A 20036-nucleotide genomic window follows, 5' to 3' on the forward strand; every position below is an offset into this window, starting at 1 on the left:
TCCAGCAGATGTGTGCTACATCAGAAGCTTGAACTTCTCCAGTGGTAAAAATTAAGTTTGGAGCACCTAGGTGTGTTCTTTTCTTGTAAGATCAATAAAGATCTTGCCATGCCAGTGAACTATAAGAGAGACTGCTAGCTTGAACTATTCCTTTAGTTTTTGACATTGTTTCTTTTGGAAGTGATATTGTGATACTTGGATCAAGGGAAGGTTTGTGGTTTGCTCCTTCACATCATGAGCAAGGCTGTGAGCTGTGATAGTGGTATTAAGTGTTGCCTTTCTGTCACTCAACTTGGTTCTCTCTGTAGCTGCTGCTAAATCAGGAGTCATAATATTTCTTTTTGCTCTTTTTCTGAGTTTAGAATATGATTCTCCAATTTTTCTTCTATCCTTATCATTGTCAGTACTGTATCTACCAACACATCATCATCACTGCTCTGGGATGATTCCCAACAACTGACAATTTTATTTCAGATCTGTTGTTTCTGCTTCAGTTGCCATTTCCTACATGGACTTAACTGATTTCTTGTCTAAGCCTGTGATTTCTTTAAAGAAAGAATTCTATTTGTCAAACCTATGCCTCTCAGTGTGGATTCTTGAATGTGGTGAGGGGACCTCCCAGGGAAGGTTCTGTTCTTTCAGTTTACCACCTCTTGGATCTAAACATCCACCCACATGTTTGTTGTGCATGGCAACCCATGAAGGGGGGAGGGGAGGATCCTGGTGGTTGAAGGGTCCAACCCTAACACACCACTTTAGCCTTGAATTCCTGTAGATGAGCAGCCTTGGGGTGGCCCCTTTGGGTCAGTTGGCTGGTCACTCAGTTAGGGTCAACCAAGTACCAGTGTTGGATGTTTTCAATAGGTGTTGTGGACATTGTATCTGATGCTGGTGTTTGGGTGTAGTGCTCACGAAACCTTGGCATTGCTTCAGTGTCCTTGTTTGACGTTGTAGTGCATCCACTCATAGGGCTCTATGGTGGGTGGGGTCAGGAGGTACCGAAATTTCCCTTTATTTATTATAGATACTACAATTAAAACTCTCAATAAAATAGTGGAAAAACAGTCTATAGGTAAACGACCACGTCTTGAAGATTCTGAGCAGCAATCCTCACCATCTGCACCACCTGTGGTACCTCATTTTCTTATATTGCATTCACTTTCAGACAAACCTTTAGGGCAAATGTCTCCCTTTTTAATTGAGAAGGGACTAGAGGGACTTGCTGGCTTTCAAAAGTCTGTAAAGAAGCTTTGATCTGGTGACATATTGATGGAACTCCTCTTGCATTCAAAGGCAAGTGGGGACATACCTATTGAGGTTACACCTCATGCTACTTTGAATTCATCATGAGGAGTTATTGCTGAGAGGGATTTGAGAACCTCCCAGAGATGGAGATTCTTGCTGGTTTCTCCATTCAGGAAGTTTCTGCAGTGAGGTGTATATCCACTTGCAAAGATGGAATTATGGTGCCAACCAATGTCCTCATTATCAAATTTATGTCACAACGTCCTCCTGCCACCATCAAAGCAGGTTATTGTAATTGAAGAGTACAGCCATACATTCCAAATCCTTCCAGTGTCAGTGGTTCAGTCACTCGAAGACGTCATGTTGTGGTTCCTTGACGTGTGCTTGTTGTGGTGGCAAGAACCATGATGCCTACAAGTGTGAAATGGACCCTTATTGTATCAGTTGCAATGGCTCACCCATCCTACTTTCATTCTTGCCATAAATGGTTGGAAGAAAAAGAGGTGTAGCATTTGAAAACTATTGATAACATTACTTATCCTGAGGCTTGAAAATTGCTGTCCACTACCTCATTTCTCTGTGCCTCCAAAAGAATTGTTCTCTAAACAAATAAAAATTCTTTTGACCTCCATGGTTAAAAAGTTGATGAATCAACTTCAACACCTATCTCTGTCCCATACATATTTCCACCAAACCTCAAGATCCACATTCTTTGGTTCAAGGTGCTGGCATTCCCTTGGATACATCTTCTCCCACCCTAAGATTCAAAACAATCATTTGTTCACATCCTCAGTCTCTGGAATACCTTTCCAACAGTAAAGACCTGCTCAATCGACCCAGGGCAGGATCCATGTAGGTCAATAGACCTCCCTCGAATAAGGACAGTAAGGAAAAAAGAAGTGGTCATAAACAGAAGGGTTCTCCACCCAATTCACTTGCATGTAAATAAAAATAGCTACCCTGATACAATGGAACTGTTGAATTTACGTTCTAATCTGGATGACATCAAAACACTGATTACTTCCTACCATCCTGTTTGTCTTTCCTTCCAGGAAACATTTCTGAAACCTGCCAATACAGTCATCTTTTGATAGTTTTCTTTGTAGAGAAATGACAGGTTGTGTGATGGACGAGTGCATGGAGGGGTGGCACTGTTGGTTGATTAGCATATGTCAACCCCGTCCTTGCCATTCAACACACCCTTGGAGGCTGTAGCCCTCAGTGTTTCCTTGGGTCACACCATCACTGTTTGTTCTCTCTACCTGTTGCCTGGAGAGATGTATGATCAATCAGATCTTTATGCTCTCATTGAACAGTTGCCATCTACCTTTCTAATCCTGGGGGATTTTAATGGACATAATCCCCTCTGGGGAGGTGCTGATATTGATAGGAGGGGTCACTATATAGAGCAGATGCTCTATGATCACAACCTTTCCCTTTTCAATACTGGTTCTTTTTACTTATTTTCACACACCTAGTCAGTGCTTTACTACTATTGATCTCTGTTTGCTCCCCTTCATTATTCTCCCATTTTTCATGGAAGGTGACAATAATCCATGAGGCAGCAATCATTTTCCTATAATTTTGAGAGAGACTAGCTGTGGTCAATGCCACCCAACCTACATGCCCTGGTGGAAGCTGGATCAAACAAATTGGCCTTCTTTCACTGCTCTTGCAGAACTTGATCCTGCCATCATTTGTAAGTCATCAATAGATGACTTTGTGGCAGCAGTAACAGATTGTATTATACAAGTAGCTGCTCAATGAATTTCTAAAACCTCAGCACATTTTCTACTGTATCCTCATCCATGGTGGAATCCTGCCTACCACATGGCATAAAAGGCTCAAATATGGGCCTGGGATATTTTCTGTAGATATCCCACACTCTTGAATCGCATCGCTTTCTACATGCTCAGTGGGTAAGATGTCAAAGCCAGAAGGAATCTTGGATTAAGTTCACAACTGGCATATCTTCCACCACCAGTTCCAAAATCATATGGGATAAGATTCAAAAAGTTAATGGGCAATATAATTCTGTCCCCCTTTCAATCTTTCTCTTTGATGGCCAGGAAATAGCTGATACCTGGTGCATAACCGATACTCTACTGTAGGTGAAAGCTTTTGCTGGATATTTAACACTTCTACTTTTTCCTCCACCTTCTTAGCCATCAAGATTTGTGCAGAGCAATCACCACTTTCCTTTTGAGCTGATTGTCTCTATGACTGTGATCATCCCTTTACACTGGTGGAACTCAAACTGGCCCTTCATTGGTCTGGCAGTACACAGGTTGAACCTGATGATGTACAGTATAAATGCTGCACCATTTATCTCCTGCTTCGCTTGCTATTATTCTGATGGATTTTAACTGGATTTGGCAGGAGAATGTTTTTCCTGATATCTGGCACCATTCTATTGTTCTACTTTTCTCTAAGCCTGGGAAGGATTCCAAGATTCCTTCAAACTACCATCCAATTGCTCTGATGAGCTGTCTCTGTAAGATCTTGGAGAGGATGGTTAATGCTCATCTTGTTTGGTTTTTCGAATCAAACAACCTCCTCTCGCCCACCCAGTGTGGTTCCAATGACAGCACTCCACTGTGGACCACCTGGTTCAACTTGAAACATCCATCACAGAAGTCTTTCTCAAATGACAACATCATGTATCAATATTCTTTGACATTGAGAAAGTTTGTGATACAACATGGAGGTATGGCATTTTGCAAGTCCATATATGGGTTATGTGGTCATTTGCCCATTTTTTAATGGACAGGAAATTCGAAGTTTTTGTGGGTTTGACACTTTTTTGTTCTTTTCTACATGAACTTGGAGTCCCTCAGGGCTGTGTTCTGAGTGTCACAATTTTCAGTATAAAGATTAATGCCATTACTGAAAACTGCCTCTCACTGTTGCAAATGGGCTCTATGTCAAGGACTTTCACATCTCACGTCACTCGTTGAACATGAGGTATGGTGAGTGGCAGCTACAGACTCCCCTCAATCATTTACTGAAATAGACCACAGCAAACAGCTTCAACTTCTCTCTCTCTCTCTAAATCTGTTTGCATGCATTTTTGCTGCCAATGGGGTGCTCATCCAGGTCCTGAACTCCATATTGATGAAGTTGTGCTGTCTGTGGTCCCTGAGACGAAGTTCATGGGGCTTATCTTTGACTGTAAGCTGACCTTTATTCCACACATCAAGTAGTTATGAGTCAAATGTACAAGAACACTGAACATCCTATGTATCCTCTCTTCCACCACTTGGGGAGTGGATCTATGTTCTATGCTAAAGATATATCATGCTCTTATTCAATCAAAACTCTACTATGGTAACTGGTCTATGGCTCTGCCAGGATCTTGGCCTTAAAGATGCTGCACCCCATTCATCATCAAAGACTTCAGTTCTGCACTGGGGCTTTCTACTTCCCCAGTTCAGAGCTTATACGTAGTCTCGTGAATCTTTTTTGCACCTCCGCCATTTGCAACTGTCTTTACTATATGCTTTGAAACTTTGTTCCTTCCCAAAGCATCCTATCTGAGGTTGTGTTTTCCTTCCTTGGTGTGCAATACTTTTTCAGAACAGATAAATAAGCCATTGCTCCTTTTGGCCTTTGTATCCAGGTGCAGTTGGATGAATTGGATCTGTCATTGGATAACATAGCTGTATCCGTTGGTCAGCCCATCCTGCCATGGCTTCTTGGTTTCCAGATGAGACCTATCTTTAATTCATCTGAGAAAAGCAGACACTCCCAATTGGAAATACTGTCTGTTATTTGCTGAACATCTTTCGAACCATCCTTTCATTCCTATTTATACAGATGGTTTGAAATCAGGTGACTGTATAGGCCCTGCCATGGTTTGTTGTGGTTCAGTGGTTATGCACAGAATCCCCTCTACAGCTTCTGTGTTCACTGTATGTTGATAATTTTATTAGATGTAAAATTACATGGGATGTAGGCCCCACAAAAATAATTAGCCCTTGGGGACACACAATCTTAAGACCATCATTGCACATATGCAGTCCAGTGTTCCATGGGTTCATGTTTCTAACATGGTGTAACTACTTCAGATCATAAGTTCAAACATTTCATTGCTGATGCAGATTGATAAGCTTCATAGTCCATATTTTCAAAGAATGCAGATACCTTAACTGAGGCCATCAACAACTACCCTTTTTTTTTTTTTTTAAGTGAAACATTCTAGACATACTCAGTGTGACTTCTCCATTCATATTTTGTTTAACTTCATTACCTATGACAGTGGTAGTGTGGTATTTCTGAATTTTGGTTTTACCCTGATATACCATTGCTGTGACCACTCGTATTAACTGGGAACCATTATCTTTTGCACTCTTAACAGGCACATACCAAGATTCATCCAGCTTGAACATACTGGGCTGACCACAACACTTTCATGCAAGCTGCTAGTTGAATTTTTAGTGTCAGTAGTCAAGTCTGACAACAGCTTCTCTAATTTCTCACAGCTACAGCCACAGTATTTACTACTTACAGTTAACAAGTTCAGTAGAGATGTAAATATAAACCAGTAGCCTTGTCTACATTGCTATTTGGCAGTTCATTTAAGTTTCCAGTGCTCCACAAATAAAGCATGTGCATTACTTCATGTTCCAAGGGCAATGTTCAGGTTAAAGTCTTTTTAGCATGTTTTTCAACATAAAAACTTGGATAGTTCTTTCAGGTTACTGGATACTATTAAGATTGGTTAATCCATAGCTGAGTTGAAATCTGGATCAATGTGGCTTCAATAGTTGTACAGTCTCTTCAAAGTAAATTCCTTGCAAATGCTGCTGCATTATTTTCTTCTCTTAAGACTGGTTTAAATTATTGTTTGCTGCTGCACCACAACAGAATTCACCTTAGTAATGGTGGGAAGATCTCTCATTCACAGGTGATACCACATCATTTTTCTAATTTGTTCTTTCACAGACTCATCTACTTGGATATTCCTGCAATCTGCTAGCCAAGGTCATTGCAATGTGTTACTCATCTGTGTAAATGGTGAAACTTTCAGTGAGCCTTGCATTTGGCCCAATGCTTTTTTCCATTGAGTTGATCATCCAGTGCAACTGACTAATGACTGTCTTTCCAAGTACTAGATTGTGTCTAGTACAAGACCATTTATACTCAGAACCAAATGTTGAAAAGCCTGTTTCAGAATCCAGTGTTTCAAAATGATTACTTCAGAAAACAGTGAAATATCAGGGGTCATTATGAGTGAAATGAACAAACAAAAGAACTATCTGCTAAGGATACAACAAAAGGAGAGCCCCTATCACACTGTACCCCTGAAGCTTTCATGAAATATAGACTACTAATCCAGAATGGTAGAATGATGTGGTACTCTAAACAACTGGTGTGTTGGCTCTGCTAGTCTCTAAATTTAAGAATTGCTGTCTTTCCCTTAAGACATATTTCTTTTTCTTACTTATTGGAATAGTCATTCAGATATTTTTCCTGAGACGCATCCTCTACTTTTTTTTTTTCCCCACAGAGCCTGGTCAGTTTTTGTCAGACTGCTTCTTGAGGCTCAAGTATTGTTTTCTACACCAATTCTTTCTTTATTTTCTCCTGTTTATGATCTGTCTCTATATTCTGCCCAATGTTTTGATACTTTACAAAAAGCAGAAAGCTCTTTTGACAGAACTATTTTGAATTACCATTTGTATTGCTTAAAATGTTGTGGTTTCTTTGCAAAGTGCTGCTCCCTTCTTTGGGAGACAAATAAACTTCATGAAGTTTTTATTTTTGACATTGTAATCTCAGGATCTCATCTGTTTATATTGATTTCTTCACACTGGTATGCGTATCATGTTTTCTGTTTAGAACTGGATTCTAACTGTTTGTTTTGTGAAAAAAAACAGTCTGAAGTTTACTTTAGAAGACAAATACTCACCTTTCCACAGATCAGTCCACCGTATCTCACATTGCAGTGTTACATTTACCTCTGTGAGAATAAGCTTTTGGTCTACACAAAATTCTCAATATGGAGGATATGAAGGGGCATAGTTTAATGTTAGTTGTTCCATAGATTAGCACAATAACATTTTTATGTTTCTGGGTAAGATATGTTAATGTGACTTGGCACATAAAAAAAAAAAAAGTTTCATTGGCAGCATCAAAGCCTCAGTTTATTCTGTGGAGTGATCAGTGCTTATCTAGAGTGTGCAACTCAAGGTAAAGAAAATGTTTAGTTTTCAAACTTCTTCAATTTATTATATATACATTTTTCTTTTAAGTTTAATTTTCAATCTTTTAATTTAGGTGTGTAGTGAAGGCTCATTTAAATGAGTTATGTTCTAGAAATGATTTTGTGCAATTTGTTAAAATAGGGTTATGTTAGAAAGGCAAGAAACAGTAAGGAGTTAATGATTTATTCAGAATTCTGTTATTGATTTAGTTCATAGTTAGTGGTCAGAACTACTACATCTACTAGTGTATAGCCTGTCAAAAGTGACAGGGAAATTACTCCCACACCCACCCCATATTATATTCTAAACACCTCATGTTACATAACTAAATGAAATACATAAATTTTGTGAAATCAGTCTTAGCCAATAAAGAGACAAAGTGAAGTTGAGGCAGTCAAATGTCAGTAAATTTCTTTGATGTAATCAAAATTAAAATAATTCATGAAAGGAATTTGTGGAATATTCATAGAATAATTATTGGTAAAAATCAGATTAATAACTTCTGATGTATAGAAAAACCATCGTTTTTTGCTAACAATACATTGCAACAACACCTTTTATGTCATGTTGCATAGCAACAAAAGTATAACCTAATCTTGTTAGTTATATATACTGAAAGCACAAAATGCAACATATAGACAAAGAAACTGGAAAAATAATTGTTGATTTCTTAATTTAGAGCTCTGTTTATTAAAGGGGCTTATTTTTATTAGAAATTTTGGCAATATAACAGAAAATGGCCTAATTCAGAAATGATTTACATGTAAAATTCAGTTGATGTTTCTACTTTTATAATAAATTGTATATTTGATTATAGACTTGGTGATTTTACATTATGTTGTTACTTTAGTCTTATTATACCAACACTTGCTATATTTAAGGTTTTACAGCATCCTCACACCCCTGTTACTAAAATAGTATTGGATTAATTTTTTTTGCAATTTGGTCTTTATTATCTTAGTTGATTCTGTTTGATTGCCTGTTTTTAAGTTGTATGTTACTCTAGATATAAGTACTTTCTTTTTTAACATTTTAATTATGTAAATTGTGATGTATTTTTATAGAATGGAAAACCATACATTTTTCATTACCAGTTGCACTAGTTCAATAAAATTAGAAATGCAGTTTGTGGGATGTTTTATAAATGGTGAATCTCTAATAAAAGAATTTTTAAACCTTGTTGAAAAATTTTGTACTTTTAAGTTGCAGTTTACAAATAAAAATTACTGTTGTGTTCTGCAGGTTTCTGAAATTATTGTTGCTCTTGGTCTAAAAGATTGTTCCAACACAAAAACCTGTCAGATTTCTGGAGGTGAGCGAAAACGCCTTGCCATAGGTCAGGAACTTGTAAATAATCCATCAATAATATTTTTGGATGAACCAACTAGGTATGTCAGTATCCATAAATGTTATTTTAAAAAATCAGATCTTTGTAATAAACTTGTACAGAATTTTCTTTATTAATAAGCATTGGAAATACTTCGTGGTACTTGTTAAGAATTTTAATGTATAGCTGCCTTTGTTCATAGTAACTGTTAATGTTATAGTATATTGTGAAAGTTTTATGCTTCCATGTAATGTGTGGTTTATGTTTTAAGTATCATTAAAGTGAAGAAGTCAAAGGGCACACTTCATGTTTTATAGTTATTTTGAAAATTTAATTAAGTAATTTTATTATTAATGTATGTCAATACAGTTAGCATCACATGTAACTATTTACTTACTATTCAATTGTGCTTACTATTCAAATTTTAATATTATATATGCTTTAATGTCTTGGTTCAAATGGAAATATTTAAAAATAGAATGCTAAATATCCCTATCTGTATGTGTTGTGATATGTTGTCTTGTCTTACTGGTCACTTTATATTGTATTACACTTAGCATACAATGTCTGTAGTGATTATTAAATTAGAAACCTAACTTTTAGATATTTAGATGTTAGAGTATAAAATAATAACCTTCCACCTTTTTAATTTGCCAACAGATCAATATATTTAGCAAACCTACTGCAGTAGGTTTTCCAACTACTACATTTTTTAAAACCTCTTTTTTTCATTCATACCTGCTTTTTATAAATAATTTTTATAACCAATAGAAAGAGGACATAACAAACCACATAAATCTGCAATTATTTGTAATTTCCTTCAAGGACAAAGCTGGAGTTTTACTGGAAATTAATTCTGTTGCTCTGAACAGGAATGAGATTTTGTAACCCTCATACAACTTATATAGAAAGCCAGATAAATTGCAAAGACTTTTATTGTACCAGAATAGTAATTTGATAATTTTGTTGGTTTTCTAAAATACATCTTTGAAATCTATGAATATTAATTTGTTTTCCTCCTTCACTAAAATAAATAAACAAGATTTACTGTGAGGCTTAGTAAGTATGACAAACTAGTTTAAATCAACTTCATAATAGTGTAAGTATTGGAAATAATTTTTGCTATATATTTTTAGTTGTTGTTCTATGTTTTAAGAAACATAAGTAAAAAAAGTAAGGATTTATGAGTTAATATGTATTTATATACATGTGTAACATCAATAACTGATCATTGTACTTTTCAGAATATTTATTCTATAGCTACATTTGTATTTTGTAAGGCAATACATAATTATGCCTACTGAAATTGTGTTATTCTAATTGTCTGAAATGAGGTGTATTAAAACCACGTTATACAACATTCAAAATTTGACATCTTTACATCAGTTTATTCGTAACATTAGGAAAGTGAAATATTTTGCAAAAAAACTTGTATGCCTAAAAGGAATAGTGCACATACTATTTTCATAAATTAAAAAGAAATACATAAAATTGTGCAAAGAAAAATTTGAATGAATGGACACTTTTAACTATATAATTTACTACAAACATTTTAACTGCAAAAGCCATACCTGTGAGAGCATATACAGTATAACATTATAATATATGTCTAAAGGAATAATGCAGTTTCAAACTGCATAAATCTAAAACAAACTGAAAGTTGTACAAAGAAAAAGCTATATGAATAAATGAAACCTTACAGATATGAAAAATAAAATTAGCACTTAATTTTATGATTTGATTGCAATTTCATAAAAATGAAATCTTGTGGAAAAATTTACTTGTTTGCCTATTGGAAATTCTTGAACTAATTTTGGTATTGTTTTAGTAAAACATGGCTCTTATTATAGAATTCCTAAATATTACTATACACAACATTTTCCATGTGTTTGTATGTTATGTGTAGATATATATGTTAACAATGTTTAATGTAATAAAGTTAAAAATTGATAGAAAATTATAAATTATAAAATTAAGGCAAAATTTAAAAACATTGTATAATATAGGTTTTGAAACTATGCATTTTAACTTGTACCATAAATAGTTATTTTTCATCAGCTGTATTTGTACATTCATAAGGACCTTTCTTTCTGTAAAATGAAGTGTGCTGTAAAAGAAATCAGTTGTGTCTATGATTTAGGGTGGGATTGCTTTTATGAGAGATATTACATCATTTATGATAGTCATTATTTGTTATTCACTGAAAGAAAATATTCATTGCTGAATAACTTGGATATATTATATAATATTCTATTTGTCAGATATTACTGGACGTAGACTTGTATCAGTCCAGTAGTATGTAACACAGTGAAGTTGTTAACCTATTTACATGAACAGGATTCATGTTTCACAACAATTAGCTGTAACTACATAGGAAACAGTCATAAAGGAAAACAAAAGTCTGGCTGTCATCATGTGTCAGTTAAACATGGCCTGGTACAGTAAGTTGTCTGATTTGTTGATTTCCCATGCACACATTCTGCAGTAAAATATAAATGTAATAATAATTTTATTTTTTTATTTACAAGGAAAAACATAATTATTTAAGTTTTTTTAAGCTTGTGAAGGAATTGGAGAAGAAAATCCAAAATGTAGTAATTAAAGATTTCTTTAGTATTGCTGTATATTCTTTTTTTTTGTTGTTGTTATATTAGTACAAAGCTGCACAATGGACTATCTGCATTCTGTTCACCTCGGAGACTCGTACGCCAGCTGTTATAATCCTAAGTCTGTAAACGTATTGCTGACTCTAAAGAGGATTTGCTATTTCTTAAGTCTTAGACCTGCATATTATGAATCATTATAATCTCTGTGAAAAACTGGGTGATTAGAAGTATTTTTCAATTGATAAGTGTTACTGATTAGTACATGTTTCTTACCATCACACCTTGTACTAGCAAAAAACCAAATGGTTTACTGAGGTGTATGCCATTTATCTTGCTATGGATCATGTAGAAGTTTTGCAGTATACCAATTGTGCTATTTATACTATCTTGCTTAACTTCCTACTGGCCCTGGAATCACTTCATGTTTGTTCTCACCCTGTTTTCTTTATCTTCTGTTTCAGTCCAGTTTTTCCAACTGCTAAGTCACACCAGTATTTATAGGAATGAGGTTGCTTACACTGCATCTAAGTCTGCCTACTGTGGTGTTATCACTGCTATGTCTGTCTCATTATATGGACTACAGTCCTGTGTTCAAAGCTCAGCTCAGTGCTGCTCAGGAGCCAACTTGTAGTGAGCAACATAACAAATTTTTCTAGATTAAATCTTCTGTTCTCTTTGGCCATTTTGTTTCTGGAAAGATCAAAAGGAGGAAGATGCCCTTGCAAGGTTATTCATTGGTCCAGTTTGTAACTCTTTGTTTGTTTTCATCTGAGACTGATGCACCAGTGTGTGTGGCCTTTGTGACACTCAAGTCACAATAGCCAATGTTTTACTGTTATGCCATTGTTATGACTTTGAATGACAACACTATTTTAGACATGTTTTATTCATGAGTTTACCTCTGATGCTGGAAAGTGTTATTAGTGATGTTGACACTGTCCATCTTGCTTGTGTTTTCAACTTTTTAAGGCCCATTGGCCTTTTTAATTCTATTTAAGTTTTTTACTTAATTTTTGAAGTTTCTTTAGTTTTATCTTCATTTTTTTACATTTTACACTGATTTTACTTTTTACTAGTTGTTTGGCAGAGTTTTGCACCAGTAAATGCCAACCAACCAATCACAGATGTATTCCTAAACATTTAACTTGCTTAAATGTGTTAATTTGTTTTCTTTGATTTGTGTAAGACATGATTGATATTTAGTTAAACTTTTTACCACTCAATAAAGATGCTGGCTTTTTGTCAGTTTAACCAAAAAATTAAATAAAGGTAAGTCAGAGTATTTTTTTTTAGTTAATTATTACTATAGTGAGCTTAAATAATTAATGGTAATGACTGTTGCATGTTGCTGTATTAGTGCACATTTTGTTATATATTTTACTGTTATTTGATTTGTTGACACCAACTGCCATTGGTGTGTCAATTATATTCAGTCTAGCTAACTGTTTATTAGTTTTTTGTGTGGTTTCCAATGTTATAAAATTTGATACTAAGTAAGGCTTCATATACCCCCTTTTTTTTTAAATTAAGGTAATAAATTTGTTAAATTAGAACTTAAGAATTTATACCTTTGTTTCAGTAGCAATTACAATTTCTGAAATTGTTAATATAGAAACAAACAGACTACAAAAAGAGAAATTTTCATTTTGAAATATTGAACTTATGGTTTGAATCAAGATGATGTTTCTACTGTTATAAGCTTAATAACAATTGTATTGGTAATTTCCTTTGTTTAGAAAGTATTAATCAAAGCATATATAGAATATTTTTCAAAAAAATTTATATGGATTTAAATAGTAAGTCTTATGTACTTATTAACATTCCTAGTTATTTCTACAAAGATACATATCACTAAACATTTTGAAGTTAACAGCGTGAACAAAAACTGTAATGTTATTTAATTCTCAAAGTGTCATTTATGATATAACATTTAAGTTTGAAGGGTTAATAATTTAATTGATGTAATTAAAACAATACTGATAAGAAAAATCATTATACACTTAAATTTCAAACATAAAATTGTTAATGATTTGAAACTTTAAAAAATGTTCAAGTTTCTATAAGAGAAAATAGTTTTCCTTTTAAAGTACTTAAAATGTGTTTTGTCTATTATTGACTTTAATCTACTTTGCATCAACAGGTTTTATTGTCAGTCTGAAATTATTTAAAGTTGTTTATAAAGTACTAACTCCTTAAATTATGCTCAGAGAGAAATGTTTTTTCCAGTATTTAAAAAGAACTATTCTAATATTAACCGTGAAGTAACATGTAACATTTGGTGCAAATAAATTATTTCAATGAAATATACTCACTATGCTGTTATATTCCATGCAATTATGACTTTACAAACAATAAGAAATACAGTTAGTGATATAACAACTATAAAACCAAAGTGTTATTTTAGTTTGGAACAGTTGCAATTTTTTTTCAAGTACTAAATGCCATCTGGTGGCTTAGCAGTAAATCACTTGGCTTGCAAGTATTTGGGTTTGAAATAGTTGTGGGCCTTTAACACTAAAAGTCAGGTTTTGATACCCTTGGTGAACAGAGCAAAATTAGCCAATTATGTAGCTTTATATTGTACAATAAACATTCAAGCAAACCAATAATAAATATATATATATATATATATATATATATATAATTGTAAATTAATGCTTTAGTATACAGAATGTGTGAAATAAGGTTCTTTTTTTTAATTGTGAGCAACTTATTTTAAGATTTGTCTTATTGAACTGAAAATTCTTGGATGTACCTGTGATACAAATTTTATATGTTAGATGCCTCAATAAAATGAAGGTGGTAGTAGAGAAAGAAATAGTAAAACAAAAGTAAAAGGAATTGCTTATTTAAAATTAGTTTTCATGTGAAAAATTCTGAAGTCTAATATTTAAATGTTGTATGGAAATTATGTTTTTTCATCTTACAGTTGTTCAATTTATGAATGATATTTATTTTGTAAGTGGTTTAGATAGTTCGAACTGTCAGCAATGCATCACACTTCTGAAGACTCTTGCTAAACAGGGGTGCACAGTTGTTTGTTCCATACATCAGCCTAGTGCTCGAATATTTGAAAAGTTTGATAAGGTAGAGTAAACATTTCTGTATTACAGAACATCATTTAAACCAGATGAGTTGTAGTTCAAGAGTATAGTGTTTATTTAACACGTTGGCTCCCACATGACCCACAAGATGTGCTCTATTTTCTTTCTAAGGGGCTACTTATTGACTGGGCCGCAATGGCTACACATAGTCTTCTTAAAAAAAATAATTTTAAAATGATTAGTGGGACCCTGGAAAGTGTAGGCACAATAGGCTTGGGAGCTAACATGTTAAAGGTTAAAATATATAGGCATAAGTATTGATCTACTATTGAAATGAGATGAAGTAAAAAAAATTAAGTTTACAGAAAATCACAATGTTCAACTGTCAAATGCTGTGCATCAATTCAACACATGTTGAAAAAATAAAAACTACTGAATGGAATAGTTTGAAACTGAAGTTGAATATTTCTATAAAGAATTAATTTTTATTAAAAAAATTTTTATTAAAAAAAATCAAAATGTTTAATTTTATATGTTTAATGAGCATTATTCCTATTTTATGTATTTTACATATATTTTTAAAGTTTTTTTTGATGATTTTTTTTATTCATTTGGCCTGCATGTGGCATCAGTCACATATATTCACTACCACCCGACATATTTACTTTTTTACTTGGATTGTTACCCCCTTTGCAAGATCTTGTTGGCTCATGAGGGAAACTCCTCTGTTTAGCCCAATTCATTTCTTTATATTTCTCATCTCTAATCTTGTAGTGATCCAGATAAACTTCTGTGACCAGTGTATGCTTTTAATTGTTATATTGCCCACACAATTTCCTTCAGAGTCTCCTGTTCCTGTCTATTTATCCTATAGCAATCAACTTCCTCTCAGGATCTTTCTCCCTTTATTTTTACCACTTGGGGTAGTCATTTAATCCATTTGGCTTATTTTTCTGTGTTCCATTCCCAATGTACATTATTTTCAGTAACTTCACATCAAATCTGTTACCTCACTTTTTCCATTGCTTCTTGTCTTGGTTGTCCTTTGGAGGAGATTCTACAGTCAGAGATGTTGACCACCCTTCAGATGTTCATTTTGCATTATCTTCAACACATTTATGGTTTCTGCATCCTCAGGGTATTGCCTACCTCCAGTGGTTAAACTTCAGACTTAGATATGGCTGTGATTCTTAGTAAGTCTTTATTAATGATTTCTGCTTTGCAGGAGACCCTGATTGGACTTTTGTTTCTTGGATCCCTCTCTGTGGCAAGTGGTGCTTGACTAAGTATTCTTTCTTGCACACAAATATGCACTGTCAACCATGTTGAATCGAGTTTTGTATTCATTGCTGCGTATGCTAAGCTTTGAGACATGGCATTTCATAATATCATTTGAAGGTAAATAACCATGCAATATTTTGTTTCATACCATGGATGGCATTGGTAATGCGAAAGAGGAGGGCTACCCATCCCTGTTGTCATGCATTGATTGAATAAATTGATATGGTCTACTTTTCAAATTAGGGTTTCACGATCATCTTTTGCACTGTCTCAGGTGTAGCAGTCCCTCCAGAATCTCCAATGAAATATGGAAATCCTTACCAGTTTCTAGCCACTAAGGTTACTGATGAAGGGTTTCCCACAGATGATTAAGCATTCAGTTCAGAGCAGGACAGTGGTGGTCTACTGGTGTAGGAGATGTACCATCCTCTGGATTTAATGACACACATGTCAAAGTAAGACACCTTAGTACGATTCACTTCTTTGATTGGATGCTCTCGTCCTAATCTTGTACAGATGTCACAACCCCACGGGCTGGTTTTGCATATCGAACAAACCAAATGACATAAGTCTTCACACAGATGTGGGGTTCTTTATCTTCTTCCCTTGATTCTTTCTTCTGTGTCGTGGGTCACGGAGAGTATACTTGGGTTGTTTCTGTCTCTCTATCCTAGGATTTCTGTTGTTTTCTCTTCTGATGGTAATATTTATGAGCCTTGGATGTTTTGGACCACATTCGTGGTCATGGGAGTTGATTGCATGTGATAGAATTCCCTCAGATGCCATGTTCCTGATACCTGGCTCAATGCTACTCCAGTGTCATACCTTGAAGTTGGTGATTTTCTCAATTAATGATTTCAGGGCTTTAAGTGAAGATGATATGATCCTTATCCTACCTTCATGCATATGTTGGTACTCATTAGAAAGTTTTGGATGTAGTTAACTCACCAAGTATAGCCTGCTGCAATGTAGCCATTCTACACTATTGGATGCATTCTTCTTTACCCACTTTTCTTTTGTGGGACTGAGTTATTTCTTTATTTGATTGGGATCACTTTCCTGAGCTATTCTCTCTCACTTGGATGTTTTTCCTTCCTTTTTTGCCATATTTGTTCATAACTGTTCATGGTGAAAATATAGAGAGCAACACAAAATAGAAAACAAAACAAAACTAATCTTGTGAGAGGAGGGAAGTACCTATTGGAAGTACATTTTCAGTTTAGGAAGATTATAACATTGTAGCATACTGAAGTCAATACAAAAGTGAAATTTTATATATGAAGTTAAATAAATAAAACTTTCTTAGGAAATTAATTTTGACTGATTTTTTTTTTCTTTTATGCATGGAAGAATGACTGTATATGTACAATGATAATTTCTACAGTGTTTTTAGTTCATTGGTTCACTTTTGCCATTAATGTTGGATGTGCCTATCTGGGTAAGATAGAGTTAAGAGTGCTGATCTGAAATAAACTATAAAAAAAAATATACCCTGTACAATAAACTGGAAGTTGAACATGGTGAAAGTACAGGAGGAACTAAGTTTATTTACTACTTCACCCAGCATCATCAATCAAACAGTTCATAAAAGAAGGGTATTTTCCAAGTTTATGAAATAAATGAAAGACTTAAAAATTAAAAATATATGAAACGATAATTAAATATATATATATATAACAATAACAATTGAGTAAGACAACTAGAGAATAATCATATTGTTAGGAAATGCATAGTTTCTGAAAAAAGATATCAGTATGGTATGAATGAAAAAACTATATTTTTAATTCTTACCAAAGTTCTGATCTGAAGGGTGGCTGGAAAATATGTACTGCAATTGATGCTGGTGTTCCTTAATAGACTTTCATGTAACACATTTTAAAAGTGTGTTTTTATATTAATTTGACAGCTAATTAACAGATAAATAAACTTATAAAATTAGGTATATGAAAATGAGAAAACAAAATACAGATAGCATTTTGACAATTTCACTTCCTATCATCAGGTAAAATGTATAAGTGAATCTTATAGCATTATGTTTGACAATATAACACTTTAAATGTGACCCATTTGAGAATCTGCTGAAATACTATTTGTGAATAAACATAGGAAGGAACCAGGATATTTGATTATAAATTTTTTTGCGTGTGTGTTTATTAGTAATAGGACTTCTCTGATTTTTCTTTTGTAATTGTTTTCCTCAGAGATTATATAAAAAGAATGAGAATGCTGTGACCATAGTCTTGTTTGTGTTAGAGAACTGAGAAGGTGCATTGTTGGATTCAAGATATTTTTAGAAAAACTGAAAGAAAATACAATAGCTGCATAAATTAACCCAGTCTTGCACTCACTTTTATCTTTAAGTATAAACAAGTTTCTGATCATAAATCACCTTCTGTTCTTTTCACATAATTTTTAAGAAAAATAGCAGTTGCCAAAGAAAAATCAAAGAAGTCTTACCAATGATAAATGAAACCCCTCTATAAACAGAGTTTCCTGGTTCCCCACTGTATTTACACCAAAGGTATCTTATGATGACTAGTGAACTTTTCAAATTGTTGAAATTTATGTTTTCTTACTTTCCTCTTCCTGTATAGCTGTTTTGTAAGTTTATTTATATATTTTACTGTGGGTTTTCTCATTTGTATACATAATAATAGAAAGAAGAGTTAAAAGGCAAATTTTATCAACATTATGTTGTTCATAAATATATTTGTTTTTGTTGTGGAGGAGATTATATTAAATCAACACTGGTATGTAAAAAAGTGCCTGAAGCCTAATGGTGGAAATTCCTCAATCATCTACATGTGTCTTTACCAAAGAAATGACAGAACTGCAGATGCAAAGAACTTTAAAATGATATCTCACATACACTAACAAGACTTATGAATCAAGGAAATTTTGGCAAAAAGGAATGAAAACCAGTTGATCAGAATGATTGATAAAAGTTTTGGTAATTACTTAAGCACAATGCAATTTGTCAGTTGGGTAAAGAACCTATGGTGTTTCTTGTCAAGCAAAACTTTTATGTTTAAATTTATCAATCTAATGGTAAAATTACTCTGTTTGTCATTAAGAAGGCTGTTAAATTTGTGGTTATTGGTGTCTCTTTTTAGTACTGGTAGAACTAGTAAACTGTGCAACTTATTTATTAAATCCATACTTTAAGCATGTTTTCATTTCACCTAAAATGCCAGCAGAAATATCAAGTAACTGTTATGAACATTTCATATAACTGTCTCTTATATGTTATACATATTTCTTTACATTCTGTTTTGTAGACTAGCCCAGAGATTATGCTAATGGATGACTGAACCTTAGACTGACATAGAAAACAGTAATATAAAAAAATTGTAATATTAATGTTAATAGTACTTATTATGAAGGTTCTCAACATCAGAAAATTCATCAAATGAACCAGAGTAGACGTATCACTGCTATTGTGTTAGTTATGCTCTGTTACATTCCTTTATAAGATACTATGTACATTAATGGTATAGTTAACAATAAGCATCTGTTTTCAGTGTTGCAAGAATGTGTTTAAGACATTTATAAACATCTATGCATAACAAATATAATATATTTGCAAATCATCTAGCTACCTACTAGTAAAATATTTGTCAGAAATGGTACTACCTCCTTATCCCAAACTATCTTGACCTTGGTTTGCCCTCTAAGTATTGCTAAAATATTTCAACGGACAGTGTATCAGTCTTTTATATCCCTCTATTTTTGCATCATTGTAGCAACATGCTGATCATGTGAATGCCTTTCACCAACTATTCCCTCTATCACTGTAACACAATCCTCACTATCTTATTTGGCATTCTAGTGTGTAGGCACAGGTTTCAATTCATTTTCCATTTTTGTAATGGATTTTGATTTTATATCATGTTTTTGATTTTTATTGTTTCTACTCATTTGTTTTAGAAATATTTGTTTCAAAATTCTTCAAAGGTTATATGAATTCATGATTCAATATGGCTGATTTTGAAATTCTCACCATAAGTAGGACACTGGTTCTAAGATTTCAGGGTTGATAGTGTCTGCTGGGTAAGCACAAAGAATTTGTATCTTATGTTTGGCTGCCAGTTTTTTTTTTCATGTTACAATTATTGTACAGAGGAATACTGAACAACTGTGTGCAAATTGTCTTTCTGTGGCTTTTTCTATCTAGTACTGCATCTTCACATAATCTGCTGGTTTAGGTATTGTTCTTATCCAGGGAAGTTTGTGGTGAGATTTTCAGTGTGTATTTTGCACTCCCTGTGGTATACCCATGTTTAGTGCCTTTATAAGAGCTTGAGTGGATGGATATAATTTCCACACT

General features: G+C 33.7%; 1 protein-coding gene across 3 annotated transcripts in view; it reads left to right on the forward strand.

Annotated features, from left to right (window-relative positions):
- The window catches only part of LOC143225201 (ATP-binding cassette sub-family G member 4-like), a 71212-nt gene that overhangs the window by 16461 nt on the left and 34715 nt on the right, over nucleotides 1-20036 (forward strand). For all 3 annotated transcript variants that reach the window (XM_076454201.1, XM_076454202.1, XM_076454203.1), the window contains 2 exons: nucleotides 8694-8839; nucleotides 14348-14471. In XM_076454201.1, coding sequence (XP_076310316.1) covers nucleotides 8694-8839; nucleotides 14348-14471 — 270 coding nt within the window. The remainder of the gene's footprint in view (nucleotides 1-8693; nucleotides 8840-14347; nucleotides 14472-20036) is intronic.

The sequence above is a fragment of the Tachypleus tridentatus genome, chromosome 9 (assembly GCF_004210375.1).
Source record: "Tachypleus tridentatus isolate NWPU-2018 chromosome 9, ASM421037v1, whole genome shotgun sequence".
Taxonomy (NCBI): Eukaryota; Metazoa; Arthropoda; class Merostomata; order Xiphosura; family Limulidae; genus Tachypleus; species Tachypleus tridentatus.